General features: G+C 36.2%; 1 protein-coding gene across 1 annotated transcript; it reads left to right on the top strand.

The window, feature by feature from the left end:
- The first annotated feature begins 1,696 nt into the window (after positions 1-1,696).
- Positions 1,697-16,346, top strand: LOC131959050 (annexin A2-like). The gene is made up of 13 exons (XM_059324151.1): positions 1,697-1,772; positions 4,438-4,498; positions 6,629-6,722; positions 10,054-10,148; positions 10,226-10,339; positions 11,148-11,238; positions 11,646-11,725; positions 12,703-12,762; positions 12,932-13,025; positions 14,035-14,130; positions 14,834-14,892; positions 15,048-15,170; positions 16,192-16,346. The coding sequence occupies exons 2-13, from the start codon at positions 4,448-4,450 to the stop codon at positions 16,249-16,251; spliced, it is 1,017 nt and encodes a 338-aa protein (XP_059180134.1). The 5' UTR covers positions 1,697-1,772; positions 4,438-4,447; the 3' UTR covers positions 16,252-16,346.
- Positions 16,347-18,523: the final 2,177 nt, after the last annotated feature.

The raw sequence follows: 18,523 nt of genomic DNA, 5'->3' as shown, positions 1-18,523 counted from the left end.
CTTTATGTCAACGTCACAGCACTGAGTTTATCAACGTTCATCAACAGTTTCACTGTGGTCTGATTCGGTCCGGCGAGGATTTACTGTCACACACTGACACAAACACACAGACACACTCTAAATGTTCCAGTGATCTGTGTTTTCTTCACCTCTGAAGCTTTATAAAGTACATACTGGTGTTGAACAGTTCAAAGCAGAGCCAGGTGGAGTTCTGCTGATATTCATCTCCACTCTCAGATAAGGAGGGTGTGGTGGTACTGGCGGGGTTTTATGGAGCCGAACAGTTATTCAGTTACAGGAATTTCACGTGAACAAGCCCCTCATACACACACACACACACACACACACACACACACACACACACACACACAAAGACACACACACACACACACACACACACACACACACACACACCCAGAGATGTTGCCTACCAACAGAGTTACACATCAATGAGACATTTCTTAAGGTCTAATGGTGAGGCATGATGTGTCACATAGACAAGGACAGTAGGAGTAAAAACCCTGCAGTACTGGACACAAGGATAAAGAGCTCCTACATCAGAGAGACACACAAAGAAGCTAAAATAAAACAAAAAAGACAAAAATTAGCAACTAAAAGACACAAAACCACACAGAGATATATAATAACTGCATACGAAACAACCACAAAGAAACACAGAATGACAAAAAGAAACATTAATTACTTCAAAGAGAAAATAAAGGCAGGACATTGTTAGTGTTATTGTCATAAATGTGCTTTTCTTTAAAAAAGGACATTTTTAAAGTGATTCCAAACTTTTGAGCAGAAGTGAAAATCACTTCAAAGAGACACAAAACTACCACAAAGAGACATGAAACCACCACAAAAAGACACAAAACCACCACAGAGAGACAAGAAACTGACACGAAACCACCACAAAGACACAAGAAACCAACATGAAACCACCACAAAGATACACAAGACCACCACAAAGAGACACAAAACCACCACGAAAAGACACAAAACCACCACAAAAAGACACAAAACCACCACAAAAAGACACAAACAACCACAAGGAGACACAAAACAACCATGAAAAGACACAAAAAAACATGAAAAGACACAAACAACCACAAAGAGACAGACACGAAACCACCACAAAGAGACAAAAACCAACACAAAGAGACACAAAATCACCACAAAGAGACACGAAACCCCTGCAAAGAGACAAAAACCACCACAAAGAGACAAAACCACCACAAAGAGTCACAAAACAACCACAAAGAGACACAACACTGCTGAACGAGTACCTTTGATCCCCTTTTGATACTTTAAGTACATTTGGATACTTTTGTACTTTTACTACAGTTAGTTTTGAATGCAGGATTTTAACTGTAGTGGAGGAACTTCACACTGTGGTATTAATACTTTTACTGCAGTAAAGTAAGTAAGTGACTATAAAGACACACAAGGTCTGGTGCCCCGGGGGTCCCGGGTCTTATAGTCCGCCCCTGTGTGATCCTGTATGATACTTTTATGATCACCTGCCAACCAATCAGGGTGCAGCGTGGAGTCTGACCTTGGAGCAGAGAGGAATGTATGTCCCTCAGTCTGATGTGTAAAAGTTTCATCCAATGAGTCATACAGAGAGAGAGAGAGAGAGAGAGAGAGAGAGAGAGAGTGTGTGTGTGTGTGTGTGTGTGTCAGTCAGTATTTAAACACCACACCCCGTCCTGTCCCGGATCATAACGGTGCTGCTGCTGCTGCTCGCTGCCTCTCTGCTGCTGCTGAAGGTAAGGAACACCCAGCTGTCTGTCTGCCTGCCTGCCTGTCTGCCTGTCTGTCTGTCTGTCTGTCTGTCTGTCTGCCTGCTCATACTACTATTCCTGCAACAACACAGAGTTTGGAGAGTTTTAGTGACTTTAAAGTGAAGGGAACATGTGTGCAGCAGCTCTCTGAGCCTCAGTGAGTCTGGCTGGGTGCGGCCGGGTAAAGTCCTCCTGCAGACCCACACTGCTCGCTCTCCGCCTGTAATTAACTCAGAGACGCTCCTAAGATCCCAGAGGAGCGTCCCCCTGAGACACAGGTCATTTCTTCTTTCCTCCGTCAGCTGAACAGACTTTAGAGACAAATCAGATCCATTCATTAACCTGCAGGAATCAGCAGCACCGACTGGAGGCTTTTATTGTGAAGGCAGGAAGGTGATTCATTGAAAATAATTGTGTCAGCTGCTGGTTATCAAACGCTTACTTGAAAAACCGTAAAATAAAGCAACAGCAGCAACATTCACAGGTGATGCTTCCTCTGAACCTTCAGAATAAAATAAAAGATTTATGTCCTTGCATGTTTAAAAAAAAAGTAAACTCAAAGAAATATAAATGAAACTGGTTATCAACTGTATAAAAATGTAGAACATTAACAAGGTTGAGCTAACAGCTACGTGCTAACAGAAGTGTGAATAATTAAATAGCTGTTTAGGTTTTTTTCCCCTACACCGATAACTCAAAGTTTGTTGGTTATTTATTTAAACATCAGTGTTTTTTCAGTTTGTGTCGCCGTCGTTTCATTGTAAATAAGATGCTGCTCCTCAGATCTTTCTGTCAAATATAGGCTATACATATACAGATATATATATATATATATATATATATATATATATATAAAATCTAGCAGCTGATTAGTTTCATAATCTTCTTTTAAATGTATTCTAATGTGTGTGTGTGTGTGTGTGTGTGTGTGTATATATATATATATATATATATATATATAAATATTATATATTACATTAAAAAAAAAATCCTATATAGGAATATGCAAATGAGGCATTACTGTTCTATTTGTTTAAATCAAACTGGCATTTAAAGGGTTAAAATGTTTTTATTTTAAAAAAAAAGGTTAAAAATATATTTATTGTTATCAAAGTTTTTGGAATTTTTTTGTCCTAAATAGCAGAATATTAATGTGGCAGCAGAGAGTTAAACTCCAACAAACAAACAGAAGACTGTTGGACTGTTTGTATCAGCTGTTGCTAGGTGATGAAACTCTCACACACTTCCTGTTCATGAAAGTCAAAGGTCAAAAGGGCTTGCCGGCTCTCCGCAAATGTGTTAAACAGGGACTATACATGTTATTAATCAATTCATAACAAAGACTCTTTCATTAAGTAATTTCTTCAGGTTTGTGTGTGTGAGCGTAGGTGTGTGTGTGTGAGTGTTTGTTGAGTGTGTGTGTATGTGTGTGTGTGTGTGTGACTGTAGGTGTGTGTGTGTGTGTGTGTGTGTGTGTTACGTAACGTGTCTCCTTATCTCAGCCCCTCCTGCAGACACACCTTCTCGTCCTGGTCAATAAATCAAACACACCTCTGTGTGGCGTTTACAGCCCACTTGAATCTGGAGCACTAAGTGTTCACAGAGGATGTTTGTTCAGATGTTTATAGAAAACCTGAAGAGGAAACCTGAAACCTCTCTGTGATTTCTATATAGGGAATTAATTATTAACTATAAATAAATCAATCATCAGTTGAATATTTCACTTTTTAAACACAAACATCTGCTGGTTCTCAGATGTGAGTTTGCTGAATTTCTTCATCTCAGATTTCAGCAAATTTAACATATTTGCTTTAACTAATTCCAATGTCCACTTTCCTCAATTAAATGATAACTTATGAAAATAAACCCACAGCCCTCCAGTTGGTTTTAAGGCATGTTTTCTTTAACAGAAATCACCAAAATGATCAGAGGTTTGAAGTTTTACTGGAATAAACAGAAATGTTTTCTTAATTTTACATTCAGTAATATGATGAGTATTTTTTTAAACATATAATTCACTGTAATTTAACATTCAAGACCATTAAGCAATTAAACTGTATAAAAACAAAAATCTATAATGTCCCAATAAATTAATTTACAGACTTCAACTTTTATGTTATGGCATTTAAATTTATTGTGGAAAAATCAAGAAAAACATGTAAAATAATACAGTAAATGTCTGGAAAATAACTTTTATTTTTATTTTTTACAGTGTAGCTCTTGTTGTATGGGACCAGAACTTAATTTCTTTTAAATCTCTTCTAAAACCCACTTTTATAGACTTGCTTTTATGTAATGCTTTCTATCTCACTGATACTTTTCTTTTTTTTTACTCATTTTACCTTTTATTTTCTGTGTATCTGCTCTGTCTTTTTCTTTTAATGTAAGAATTGTTTTTATTTATTGTATTTATTGTTTTTTATTTATTGCTGCTTTTTAAAAAAAAAAAAAAAAAAAAAAAAAAGGTGCTATATAAATAAAGTTATTATAATTATGACTATAAAAACATAATTTTTCGGAGAGCAGGCTGTTTGGATGAATTACAACTGTTTATATAACTTATTATTAGTATTAGAAATAGGAGCAGACGTGTTTGATGATAAATTCAGATTCATAAAGAGACGTTCTGACTGTATCGTGTCTCCTGCAGGTCGATCATCATGTCGCTTGTGTCGGAGTTTCTGGGTCAGCTGACGCTGCAGTACGGGGCGGTGAGTCACCTGATGATATCACACAGGATGTTAATCCACATAATATCCGCATCATTATCACGTCTCGGTGTATAACCGCACCTGAATGTTCAGATTTCTGTATCTTTGCTGTGTGGAGTCTCGTCAGAGTTTTACTGCCTCATAAAGCTGATAAACGTTTGATCTCCACCCAGAGTCCATCTGAACATTATGTCATCTAATCTGAATCTTTTTGGATTACTTTAAAATAAAACATTATGTTAAACTTTATAATACAAAAATGAACACAGCCACAATGATTTTAGTTAAAAAACCTGAACATCTCAAAACATTTTCAACTCAAATAAAATTTTAACCGTGTTTGTCGGACGAGCTGATAGTGAGTCAGCAGCACTGGTTGTCAAGGAAAAAGTTTCACAATTTTAAAATATTTGAATGACTTAATACAAACTGTAATCAGATACATTTTGACAGTGTAACTTTAATCTAATTGCACATTTTTGAAATGTAATCCGGGTTGATTATAGCTGTTTATTTATTTATTTAGTATTTTTTGTAATTTGATTAACGCCGTGATGTTGGATTGATCATCGATGCACCTCGTAGTGTCTCCTGAGGAATCGGAGCTGTTAGAAAATAAAGCAGAATGTTTTTATGTCCATGATGATGTTAAACAGCAACTTTATTGTCTCTCTGTTGTTCAGAGCGTCCTTACTAAAAAAACTGTTTAGGTCTTCTGTAAAAGCAGCTAATTACTGGCGGTCCTATAGTGCAGTTAATAATTATAATCAGTGCAAAGGAAGAAGTCAGGTGATTAAGTATAAAGAGTGATACAATCCGTGTAGGGATGAAGTCAGGTTTGATTATTGGGACAAACAAACAGAACAGGAGAACGCTGATCAGCTGCCACCGACTGAAAAATAAAACTGTAGTTTATTAAAGATTAAAGTCATATCAACTGTTCTTGTTCTCTTTTGGTCAGTCAGTATCAGTAGATACTGAGCACCATCAGGCGGAAATCATTTCTTGTAAAATGTCCGCTGTAATCCAGTTTATTAACCAGTGTGAAAAAAGTCCAAAAATCTTCACTGAGTAATTCAAACTCATGTATGTATCTAAGACAGTGTGTAGTAGAGGTGGGGGAAAAAAATCAATACAACATAGTATGGTGATATTTTGTGTGGTAATATTATGTGTGGCAATATTATATCGAGTCATGGCCGCCAAGTACCAATATTTAGTGTTTCAACAGCTGGCAGTGTTTTTCTTTTTGTCACTTTTATGAATATCCTGGAGATCCTGGTATCATATGAAACTACAAGATGTCAGGAATTTATAGGCACCATGTGGCCAGGATATCGTGTCGCGAAGTTGTGGAAATAATGCTGCAAAGTTTGTCTTTTTTTCTGTTTGATTCAGAAACATTTTTAGCAGTGAAGCTTGTTGTTTGTGAAAGTTTGATAAATGTTGCAGTTGTTATCATCCATACATATTTGATATCAGTTCAGTTCAGTTTGACTGAATACTTTGTTGGTCAGTCTGTGGGTTTGACTCTCATTGTGGAGAAATAAAAAGACTGAAGTGAGATGAATACACTGAGAATTTTCTCTGAATGGACAAAACAATTCTTGATTGAATTTAAACAGTTAAACAGTTAAATCTCGATATATTGTATCAATACTCACCATATCGCACAATGCTTAAAATCACAATAATATTGTGACTCAAGTATCCGGATAAAATTGTATCGTGGGGCTGACAGACTGATTCACAGCTCTATTATGTCATGTCACATATTACATCACTACTACTATTTCTGTTATTTGTTATTTTAATCCAAATCATGACTTTTCCCTAAACCGAACCAAGTATTTCTGTTTCATCACGTTACATAAAATGGCTGTATATGTCGTTCAGGGAATCTTTGACAAACTTTAGACATGAGGACGAGTTGTTTACTTAAATGTAGAGAAGAGACGACTTAACAAACTCACAGGAGGATTAAAACTCATCACATCCAGATCTCTAGAAATTACAAATTTTTCTCTTCATCACATGTTGACAGAAGCTGTTACTAAAACAACCTTCTCATCAGAAGCCCTGGTGCTGTTTGTGAGCAGACTGTGAGGTTTCATGTCTCTCTGTCTGTAGGAAGTGGAGCCTAAATTCCCCACCGTGGTGCCGGTGCGAGACTTCGACCCAGCCAAAGACGCTGCCAGGATCGAGACGGCCATCAAAACTAAAGGTGAGTGAGTCCAGCGGCTCACCTCGCCTGCTCTCAGAGTTACATAACTGTGATCTGACTGTTCCATCACAAATAATCCAGAGTTTCACTGCAGAGACGAAGCTGAAGCTCAGATCTCTGAACAAATGCTTTATTAAATATTATAAATGTATCCATAGATCTGACACGGTGATGGAAGGAAAGCATTCTCCTTTATTTAATTCTTTTGCAATTTTTTAAACCATGAGGGTTTAAAATTTGTAAAACTTACCCCGGAGTCTGGAAAAGATGATTTTCTCAATGTAAAGTATGTGTGGTCGAGAGTTATTCATTCACAGGCAAAGCTGCAAACAAGCAGACAACAAATCTAGTAACAAATGCTAGTTTTTCTCCACAAAATCATTTTTCTCTTCCTCCTCAATTATAAATGATGAATGAAGATGAACAATCAATGTTTTTACTCTTTCACTCAGACATTCAAATCAATTAAACTTTATATTAGAGCCTAAAAAACAGATTTAAGAATGGAAAATGCACAGTTTTCCTGCACATGAGCTGGATGAACATTTATTTCTGTAATGAACAGATGCCATCTCCGCAAATTTTCAAAACCAGAATGCTTCTTCCCTCGAATACGACCCAAAGAAGCGTTTCGGTCTGCACTTTAAACATTTATGTCATTAACATTGTGAAACAGCTGCAGTTTCTTTACAATTACGCAACAAAACTGCCTTTCTGAAGTTAGGGTGAAACACGATTATAGTAGTCTATGGGTCTGTTCTGTTGTTTAGGTAGAAAATCTGGTTGTGCAAGTGACTTTGAGCCTTTAGGGTTAATGCCCAACAACATCAGGAATTGTCAGGAATTAAAGGACAAAAAGCATCAGCATTAATTCCTGATGATCGACAGTGTGAAGAGCATTAACCCACTTATACATTTGTCATTTGTCAAAGAAAATAAAAAATAAAATGATTTATTTATACAGTCATGGAAAAAAATTATTAGACATCTAGACATTTTCCATGGTTTTCTTGATAATAACCAAAATCATTATCAGCTCTTAAATTAAACTCTTATGAGCTATTTTCGTTGTTATCATTATATTTGTCTAAACAAATGTACCTTCAGTTGTACCAGGCAGTAAAATGAACAAGAAATTGGAGAAAACAATGGTCTAATATTTTTTTCCATAATTAGATTTTATTATAAATTGCATTCCACACCTCTTCAGGTTTTGATGAACCTTAGATACGACTTTAAAACTTGAGATACTTTTAGTGAAGTTAGCGTTACGCTAACAAGCTTAAAAATTGATAACAAACAGTAAAAGAAGCTCTAACAGAACAGTTTGGATGGCTCTTTGAACTTGCAGACTTTTATATCCCTGTCTGTGGTGGACTCAGTGTGTTTCTCTCCTGCAGAGCAGCCAGAGTCTGTTTCTGTGCAGCTCCACTCAGAGATCAGATTACTGCCTGGCGTCTATCCATGAACTAGCTGTTCAAACCATAACTGCATGTTTTCTGGTCAGATTGGAAACTGACGTAAGGTTTTTGGAATTCATCTGTAGATTCCTGTAAAACCACTGCTGACGGATCCAACCTGTGGGGCAGAGTGTACAGCTTTTCTGACTTTGCTTCCTGTTTGTGAGCTGCAGACTGAAGATTTTCCATTTTTATGTTTTTTCAAAAGTAGAAACAAAGAAACAGAGACAGCTGCTGACAATCAGAGAAACCACAGAGTTTACCGAACACACAGATTCAAACAGAGTTTCACTGCTTCACAAACAGCTGAGAATATTTGGTCAAACTATTGAAGACATAAGGGATTTTATTTAAATGTATAATTCAGTGAAACTAACTACATGAAGGCTTTGAGCAGCATCTGCCAGGCACTAAAGAACTGACTTGATTCAACAACTTTTTCAAATTAAACCATTCAAGACGTTTTTAAAGCCATCGAGAACAAGTCAGAAGTGTTTTGTGATGTTTCTATTTTGGTTAAATCCAGGAAATACACTTTCAAACTAGTTTCAGTTCCCAAAGAAATATAATAACAGGAGCAACTAGTTCAGTCAGACTCAAACATTCAAAATCAGAAGCACAACAATGCGTCCGTTACCTCTGCAGAGATGCAAAACTCAGCAACATGCAGTTATTACCTTTTACCTGGCTGAAACAAATTTATCTACTGTAACTCCACCATCTAAATGCTGAGAATAAAGTACTAGCTTTAACAAATCTTTTGTTTCTACAATGAAGAAGTATTAAATTCTCCACCTGCTGGCAGGTAGAGAAGGTTGTTATCAGATCATTCAGTGTCTGCTCGCTGAAAAAAACTAGCTTTCTGTTCTGTTTAGTTAAAAGGCTACAGTTTTCTAATGATCAGCCACAAAAAGTACTTCTCAAGTGTTAGGTGTAACGACCCTCTCTTCTGTAGGTGTTGGTACTTTGTAGACAGACACAGGGGTTCCCCACAGCCCTACCTCCAGCAGACAAGGTCTATCTCTGAAGTAAGGGCAGTGCAGAAGCCCAAAACACGGGAAATGCGAAAGTAAATATACATGCAGTCGTGCAGCCTCATGCTTAACTGCAGTGAATGCGGTAAAATCTCTGAAACCTCTTACGGTGTGTTCAGACCGGACACGTAGCGAATTTTCGCGTTGCGTTACTCGCGCGAGTTGATCACGCGAGTCGCGCGAAACCCGCGATTCACGCCGCCGGCAAAAAATCGCGTCTATTCGCGTGTTTGCATTGACTTTGTATGTAATCTTGTCGCGCAAAATATTCGCTACGCGTCCAGTCTGAACACCCCGTAAGAAACCATCAAAATGCATTAAATGCCATTGTAGTGGCATGTTCTAATAATAATTTTGTGAGAATTCACTTTCCCTAAGTAAGGACATTTTCAACTCTGTTACATAGGGCCAAAAACTCCCTGGTTAGGCTCTGAAAGACAGTTAGTAAATAAATGATGGAAATGCTGTAAGTGAAGGAGTAAGGTGGACGATGAAAGTGAAAGCCCTGATAGTTTGACTCTCCAGCACAAAGACACTTTTCATACTTTAAGCTCTCTCTTGGCTTTCACAACCTGTCATGTCACTTTCAGCTTGCCGTTGTTCATTATTACTTTGCCAGTCGAGGACGCCACCAACAAAACAGGTTAATCTATCGGCCCACTCAATGAGATGATATGAATGAGGTCTACCAGCAGGTGGAACAGGTCCCTTCTCAGCATCTCTCCACCAAAGTCATTTTAATGTGGTGTTCAAGATATTTTTATGTGTGTCTGACTGTGTTGATGAGAAGCTTTAAAAGTTGAACCTTAAAAACAACATTAAATCTGCGTCCTGCAGGTGTAGACGAGCAGACTGTCATTGACATCCTGACCAGGCGCAGCTGCGAGCAGCGGAGAGAGATCGGCTTCGAGTATGAACGTCTCGCCAAGAAGGTTAAAAATATTTCTGCTTTCACAAAAACATTTTTTAATTGCTGAGACATTTCATTAATACTCTGCGTCTTTTCCAGGATCTGAGCATTGCCCTGAAGGGTGCGCTGTCCGGCTCTCTGGAGGCTCTGATGCTGGGTCTGATGAAGACCACTACACAGTACGACGCCTCCGAGCTCAAAGCCTCTATGAAGGTCAGACTCCTCCGCCCTGATGAAATTAGGTTAATTTAACAAAAAGTCTTCCAAACCACCACACCTGAAGTTTGCCCCTGCAGCAGCATTTCCTCAAACATAAACGTAACGATGTTTTAAGTGCATCATTTTAAGCAGTTTGGTTTGTTGAGGCAACAACACAACTTTGTTAGGTTGAGGAAAAGACTATGGTTTGGGTGAAAAAGAACAATGTTTTTTTGTTTGGCTTCAGTTATGAATGTAAGTAGATAATATACAAAAACATGAAACATGCAAAATCATGATAGTTAAGTAAAAATAACTTAACTTTTGGTTTCTTTGGGTGAAAGACCAGTCTTTTTGACCCACCTCTGACTTTGTCTCCCTTTATACCACCATCAGTGTTTTCAGCACAACCTCATCATATGACCTGATAATTATTTTTTCACTTTGACTTACTGGATTAACATTTTGAACTAAAAAAACACACAAAAAACATAAAATCTGATTTTAAAAATTATGTTTTTTTTTAACTTTCAGTGTAGAATTTTAAATGTTGGTTCCAAATCTAACATCTAAGAGGTAAAATGAGGAGACCATCTAGCTCTGTATGTTTATATTAAATAAATTTGACCTTATATCCGGTTTTACTTGGCCGACCATCATCAAACACAAACTGAAGGCAGAACTTTAGAGGGAAGCTGACAGAAAGACTTGTTTTAAGTTATCACTAAAAACAGATGATGTCAAAGTCCAACATTTTAAATCAGATAATAGAATAGCAGAATAAATGTTTAGAATAAAAAAGGTCTTACTGTTTTGTTTGCAGGGACTGGGAACAGACGAGGAGACGCTCATCGAGATCGTCTGCTCCAGAAACACCGAAGAATTAGCGGAGATCAAAAAGGTTTACAAAGAGAGTGAGTCTGAAGAGATCTAATGGTGACTAGAATAAATAATTAGAGCCATAATTACAAGAAATATCCAACATTTAACTTAAAGCTGCTGCCAGTAAAGAATGTTTGGTTAACAAGTTATAACTCACGTTTACTGTGAAATATATTGCTAATTTTGGCGAGCATGAAACAACAAACAATAAAAACAAAATGTACTTACTGGATTCACCACTGACTTCACTTCACAATAAGGTTTTTCTTAGCCCTGAAAGCCAAAGTTAGTAGTTTTACCATTCCTGACACTGGCTCTTTGCTTGGTAGTATCAACTACAAACATCAGGCTAACTAGCCTCTGTGGATAACGTTAGCTACATCATAACTTATATTAACCTAACGAATGTTTTCAGTGTTTTGTTTTATTTCTCTTGCAGTGTTTAAGAAGGACTTGGATAAAGACGTCGCAGGAGACACATCAGGAAACTTTGCCAAACTGCTGCTGGCGTTGGTTCAGGTAGCTCATCGATGCTAACAGACACTAACTGATGCTAGCTAATTTTAACTGACTCAACTGATGCTAACTGACTCAACTAACTTTAACTGATTCTAACTGATGCTAACTCATGCTAACGGACTCTAACTGACGCTAAATGATTCTAACTGAAGCTAACTGATTCTAATTTACACTAACTGATGCTAACTGACTCTAACTGACACTAAATGATTCTAACTGACTCTAACTAAAGCTAACTGATTCTTATTGTTGTTAACTGATTCTAACTGATTTTAACTGACGCTAACTGACTCAAACTGATGCTAATTGATGTTAACTGACTCTAACTGATGCTAATTGATGTTAAGTGACTCTAACTGACGCTAACTGATTTTAACTGACGCTAACTGACCCTAACTGATGCTAACTGATTCTAACTGACGCTAACTGATGCTAACTGATTCCAACTAGGCTACCACATATGTTATCTATCCTTCTTTTTTTTTTTTTATCCTTACAGCTCAATAAATATAAGAGTACTAAGATGTTTTTGAAAAATGTAACTAAGTATATTTACCTAGACATTTCAGGTATTTTCAGGTACAATAACAATTTGGGTGATAATATTTTTCGTTTTCTTGTTTTTTGTGACATCTGACTGGTAGCAGACCGTCTTCATTTGAGTAGATAGATACAAAAAACAAACATTATGTTATTCCATAATAATAACATAATATCCAATACAATAATATTTAGATTAAAAAAACTGATCTATTTTGTTCTAGGTTTTAAAGATATTTTTTCTTAGTATACTCTTTTGACCATTTTAAAATGTGTCAGGCTTTATGATATTCAGGTTAAATTTCTCTCTAAAATCACATTTATTTTTATCTATTTATTAGTGTCACACCGAGCACAGTGACACCAACATCAGGTTTCTGCTTTAATACAGTTATTTTACCATTTTTAACACATGAATGTTGTTTGTTGCTCTTAAGACAAAGAGAGACGAACCCTCCAACGTGGTTGACTATGAGAAGATCGACGAGGACGCCAGAGTGAGTCGGACAACAAGGATGTTTAAAGATTGATTTATTTCTAAAGACTTCAAAGATTTGTCAATTTATTTCACTTTTTAATCAATAAATTATATTTGATGTGATATCAGTAAATCAACAAATGATGAGAATTTGGTACTGTGCAGTAAAGCAACTCCTGTCCTCTCAGTGTCTGTATGAAGCCGGAGTGAAGAGGAAGGGGACCGACGTGGCCACCTGGATCTCCATCATGAGTGAGAGGAGCGTCCCCCACCTGCAGAAAGGTGAACCACACACACACACACACACACACACACACACACACACACACACACACACACACACACGCACACACAGATTCACAAAATCACCAGACAAACATGTTGAAACACAACGATTCTGCAGGATGATTATTTCCAGTGGAAACAGTCAGTACATTTACGTGACACTTGAAAATTAGAAAAAGTAAACTTCAGTGAAAATGTTTACAATAGATACCAAAACATTTTTTGTTGATGACATTTATTATGGTCAGTACCGTTTTTCTTTTGAAGAAGAGTGCAAGGGCTGTAAGTGACGACGTGTTTTTTTTATGTCCAGTAACAATTTATTTATTTACATGCAGTGAAATTTGCCAAACATTTGCCGTTTTTTATTCTCAAAAGTTATCTTGTTCAAGTATGTTCAATGCAAACTTTATAATGTAATTTTCTTTTGGCATAAAATGCAAATATTTACATAAAATACCAAAAAAAATTATGATCATACCAACATTTTCCTGTTCAATGGCAAAACATTTTGCATAAAATACCTGTTTTTATAATTTTATTTTGAATGCCAAAATTTTTTATGTCCAACTGATGACAATATTTTTTTATATAGCCAACTAAACTTTTTATGAAAATAAAGTTTTTTTTTAATTTATATATTCAACACCAGTGTAACATTTTTTACCATCCAGTAGTTTTGTATATATATATATATATATATAAAGAATGATATCATTACATATTTTTATATCTCAAATACTTTTTTTTTTTGTATGTTTAATACTGATTGTATTTGTTTTTCTTTTCCTTTTCCCCCCAACCTTTTTGAACGTAAAAAGCGTCATAGAATAATAACATGATAGTGTTTTTTTACTCACACTTTTATAATTCTCGCTATATCTCTCACCATATCTATGCATGACAAGTTAAAGTGTTAAAGTTAGAGAAGGTTTTGGTCACAGTTAATAGACTTTTCTAAATAAACACAACTTATAAGTTTCTTGTCTGTGTTTTGTCTGGTCAGTGTTTGAGAGATATAAGAGCTACAGTCCATATGACATGAAGGAGAGCATCAGGAAGGAGGTGAAAGGAGACCTGGAGAAGTCCTTCCTCACTCTGGGTAACAAAAAACACAAACCCCACTCCTCTAAAGTGTTAATAATAATAATAATAATAATAATAATAATAAGTACAATATTAAAAGACAACAAACACATTGTTGGTTTGAGTCTGTCCAATAACAGCAAACAAACAGGACTTGAGTCATAAACAAACTAAAATGTAAAAATGATTTTAAGATGCCACTTTATTAAATGCAATGGTGGAATGTAACTAGGTAAATCTACTAAAGTACTGTACTGTTTTAAGGTACTTGTACTTTACTTGAGTTATGTAACTTTATACTTTTAGTCCACTACATTAGTTACTTTTCAGGTCGAGATTTAACACGAAAAACATGATCAATTAAAAGTAATTACGCATGTTTTTAAATTAAACCTCATGCAAGTATATTAAAAAGTTATAAATAAAAATGCATCAATGACAGTTAACGGGATTAATATGTTTATTATTGATATGTTTGTATAATCAATGAAATATGTTTTGTTTTTCATTACTGTATGCCTACTTTTGCAGCCCCCTACTTATGATACTTTAAGTACATTTTGATACTTTTGTACTTTTACTCCAGTAAGTTTTGACTGCAGGACTTTTACTGTAGTGGAGTCATTTCACAGTTGGGTATTAGTACTTTTACTGCAGTAAAGTGATCTGATTACCTCTTTTCCCCGCTGATTAAATGAATATCTGTTTTCTCTTCACAGTGGAGTGTTTTGAAAACAGGCAGCTGTACTTCGCCAACAGACTCAGTGAAGCCATGAAGGTACAGGTTCTGAGCTTTGTTCAGTAAAAATATATTTACACAAGTCTACTTTCTACTTTTACTTACGTATTTTCCCTTAATTTCTGTCCGTTATAATAACCTTCATACACACTGTCCGTCCGTCTGATGTCTGTGTGTTCTCCTGTGTCCTGCAGAGTAAAGGGGCAAAGGAGAAGGTGGTGACCAGGATCATGGTCTCTCGCTGTGAAGTCGACCTGATGAAGATCAGAACAGAATTCAAGAAGCAGCACAAACGATCACTGTACCAGACCATCGCTGTGAGTACCGGCTCTGTCTGAAACGTCCCTCACAGGCAGAGGGCAGTGAACACACCAGAGAGGCAAATCCAGCAAACAAACAAACAAAAATGAAAAACTTTTCTGATTTATAACCAGCTGTTCTACTTAGTCTAACACCTGCACTTTTAGAGAAAATTAATTAATTAAGCAAATGTTCTATATAAACTAGTAAATCAGGTAGTTTTTTTCTACTGAACACATCTGAAACTGAAGTAATAAATAAATAAATAAATAAATTGAGTTATATATATTTAACAGTCAATTTAACTCACCAAGAACAGCCAAGATTGCATATTTGCGTCAAACAGCTTTATAGTCTATACGACACCCTAGAAAAGTTAAAAAAAATGTTATAATAATAATAATAATAATAAAATAAAGTACCACAAATTAACACAAATCCTCCAGTTTATTTATTCTGTACAGAAAGAGAGGATAAAAAAATAAATAATTATCATCTTTATGAACTCACAGCTTAATATTTTGTTATTATTCTTTTAAAACTTTTTTTTGCTATTGCAATACATTTACCCCGCTGAAGTTTCACCGTCTGTGTGCTTTGATTTTATATTTCTAATATTTATGCTGCACTGTTTTTATTTGAGACTCTTTGCTGATTAAGATTTTAAACAAAATATATGAGTATTTATAAATATGATGTATATTTTTATTCAACTGCATGTACAATCTGATCAAACTTCATTTATTAATAATAATAGAAATAATACTTATAATAGATAGATATTAATACAAAAATATAAAAGAAATTGCAGCACCTCAATCAGCTACCTTATCAAAATTCTGCTACACATGAACTCAACAGTAATAATAAAAAAATTAATATAAAGTACTAAAATCCACTGCATTGTACATAGTGAGTACTTTTACTTTTGACAGTTGAAGCACATGTTGTTGGTAAAACTTGCACATTAGTAAATAAGATTTGGAAACATTATTTCTATAATTATTTACTATGATTATTGTGATTATTATATCACAGGAGCACACTAAAGGGGACTACCAGAAGGCTCTGCTCAGTCTATGCGGAGGAGACGACTGAGACCTTGACCATATGGACTCCGTTTCCCAGAAGGCTGCTGGGTTTGAAATCAGCTGACTGCAGATGTGTTTTTTTTACAGTATTAGACCCTTATTTTTTTTGGATTTCAATATTAAACAGATCACCTCCATCTTTCTGAGCAGCTTCAGTTTCTGAAATAAAAACTTTTCAGCCTATTGTGTTTGTTTGATGAGATGACCACCAGGGGGCAACACAGACACTCAGGGAACACAGCACCATGTTTGCACCAGTAAAAATATGAGACTCACACTGTTACCTCTTTTTGACCAAGCTGGTTCCCAGCCGGTGCCCAATTGAGAACCAGTTCTTTGCATTTTTGACTGCCAAAGAACCGGTTCTCGGCCAGGAAAACTGATTTAGTGGGGCGGCATAGCTCAATATATCATAACAATTTTTCATTTTTTGATAAAAGCACCAAATTTGGCAATGTGTTGATAATTATATTGGGAACAAAACTGGATATTGGGCCGTCAAAAACTCAGACCCCAGTTGCCATGGCAGCCATTTTAAAAAATGTGTGGACTGACCTGTTTTATCAGGAGACCCCATGTGGAGTCACAGGTCTCTTGACCAATGAGTTGGTCCTTGGGTCGTAAATACTGCGCATTCTGGGAGGGAAGTTCTCCAGAAGACACAAAATGGTGGTGACCTGCCATTTTGTGAGTTGACTCAGAATGCTGTTTCACTTAGTCCACATATGCTAAAGTCCACAAATTAACCCGAGATTCACCTGTGGTACGATCCCAACATATTTTTGGGGCTTTTTTTGTTAGATGGTGGATGCTAGAGCAAATGTGGTACAGATGTATTTTTAAAGTAATTACTCACTTATATATATGTTATTATATGTATGAACTTTATTTAGCATGTTTACAGACACCCCCATTCAATGTAAAACTGGGACATGGTATATTCATATATTTATCTTTAGAGAAATAGAGAGGACGGAGACATACACAGACATTAACAGTGACATGATGACGTGGCTCTCTGTGGAAAAGCAAATAGGTTCAGAGCTGGTTCACAAGCTGAACCGGCTGCAAACCAGCACTAGCACCAATTCCTAACTGGCCCTGGAACTGCTTTTGGTGAAACAGGAAGTGCCTTCAGCCTGCAATCTATAAAAAGTCTTGCAGGGGCCTCCACCGTCCGGTCCTATCTATCTCAATACAAAATAAGATGACTTCTCACTTGATTTATTAGCTCAGAAAAAGGTCTCAATTGACTGTTAGCAAAACTCCTCCCTCGAACGGTCCTCATCCAATTCTGCCTTAGCAACCGTTACTAAAAGAAGAAGGTCCGTCAAGCTTTGAGCTCTGAGCAACAAGGTGAAACGGTCTGACACCAGGTACCCTCAGAGTTTAGTGGGAGGAGTCTTTTTCTGCCATTTCCAAAACCAATAAAACAAGATGAGAATTGCTGTCTGTGGATTAAACAGTGTGGGAGAGCCCACTCCAACTTAATATCTCCAAGGTTATCAGACTCACATATGTCTGCTCCAAGTTAAGCTGCTAGCAAACATGAGCTAACTAACAATTGTCTTGCTATTACATGAGATAACCCAAACCGGATTTAACAGTTATGATTCCTGACAACTAGTATTCTTACCACTACTAGTGCAGAACTACTACTACTATTAACAAACTGATGTTAATGACAGTGTGTGTAAAATTAGCACGCTGAGCTAGCTAGCCATGTTGCTAGGAGCTTAAGATAATACAGGGATGTACGGTACTACATATATTAGCACATGCTACATAAAATCAGTCTGTGCTAACAGTGCTTTACCATCTTAGCACCAGTGACACCTTATTTTACATGTTTTCTAGAGTGCAGCCTACAGATAAGGTGTTTGTAGCGACATAGAGTGCTAGAACTGGTGCAACCTCACTAGTGCTATGAGCAGAATCAGTTAATGTAAAGGCCTGTAATGTACATATTAGAAAGTCATAAGACGACTCAAAGTTTATTTAATTCTTGAATACTGAAAGATTAATTATTGGGGAACACAACAAAAGACAAACCCCCTTTCACTTTTTAGTTTAATTTATTGAAACAGTTGAAAGTTGATGATATGAAATATTTAGTTTGAAGAGAGTTCAACTGATCAAGAGATTAAATGAACATGATTGCCTTCAGGATAAAAAGTATAGATTTTATTAAAACATCTAAAAGCATTAGACAATATGAACTCTTCAGGACTGTGGAATGAAAAGTTTGTCTCTAAATCAAAAAAATGTTTAGTTTGATT

The sequence above is a fragment of the Centropristis striata genome, chromosome 2 (assembly GCF_030273125.1).
Source record: "Centropristis striata isolate RG_2023a ecotype Rhode Island chromosome 2, C.striata_1.0, whole genome shotgun sequence".
NCBI classification, from domain to species: domain Eukaryota; kingdom Metazoa; phylum Chordata; class Actinopteri; order Perciformes; family Serranidae; genus Centropristis; species Centropristis striata.
Note: the sequence above shows the minus strand (reverse complement) of the source record. Positions and strands in the feature narration are given on the sequence as shown.

Excerpts from the sequence above, each read along its gene's own strand:
- LOC131959050 (XM_059324151.1), top strand. The coding sequence starts at position 4,448 with ATGTCGCTTGTGTCGGAGTTTCTGGGTCAGCTGACGCTGCAGTACGGG. Across the intron at positions 10,340-11,147 it reads AGCTCAAAGCCTCTATGAAG|GGACTGGGAACAGACGAGGA; the intron begins GTCAGACTCCTC and ends TTTTGTTTGCAG. Across the intron at positions 15,171-16,191 it reads CACTGTACCAGACCATCGCT|GAGCACACTAAAGGGGACTA; the intron begins GTGAGTACCGGC and ends ATTATATCACAG.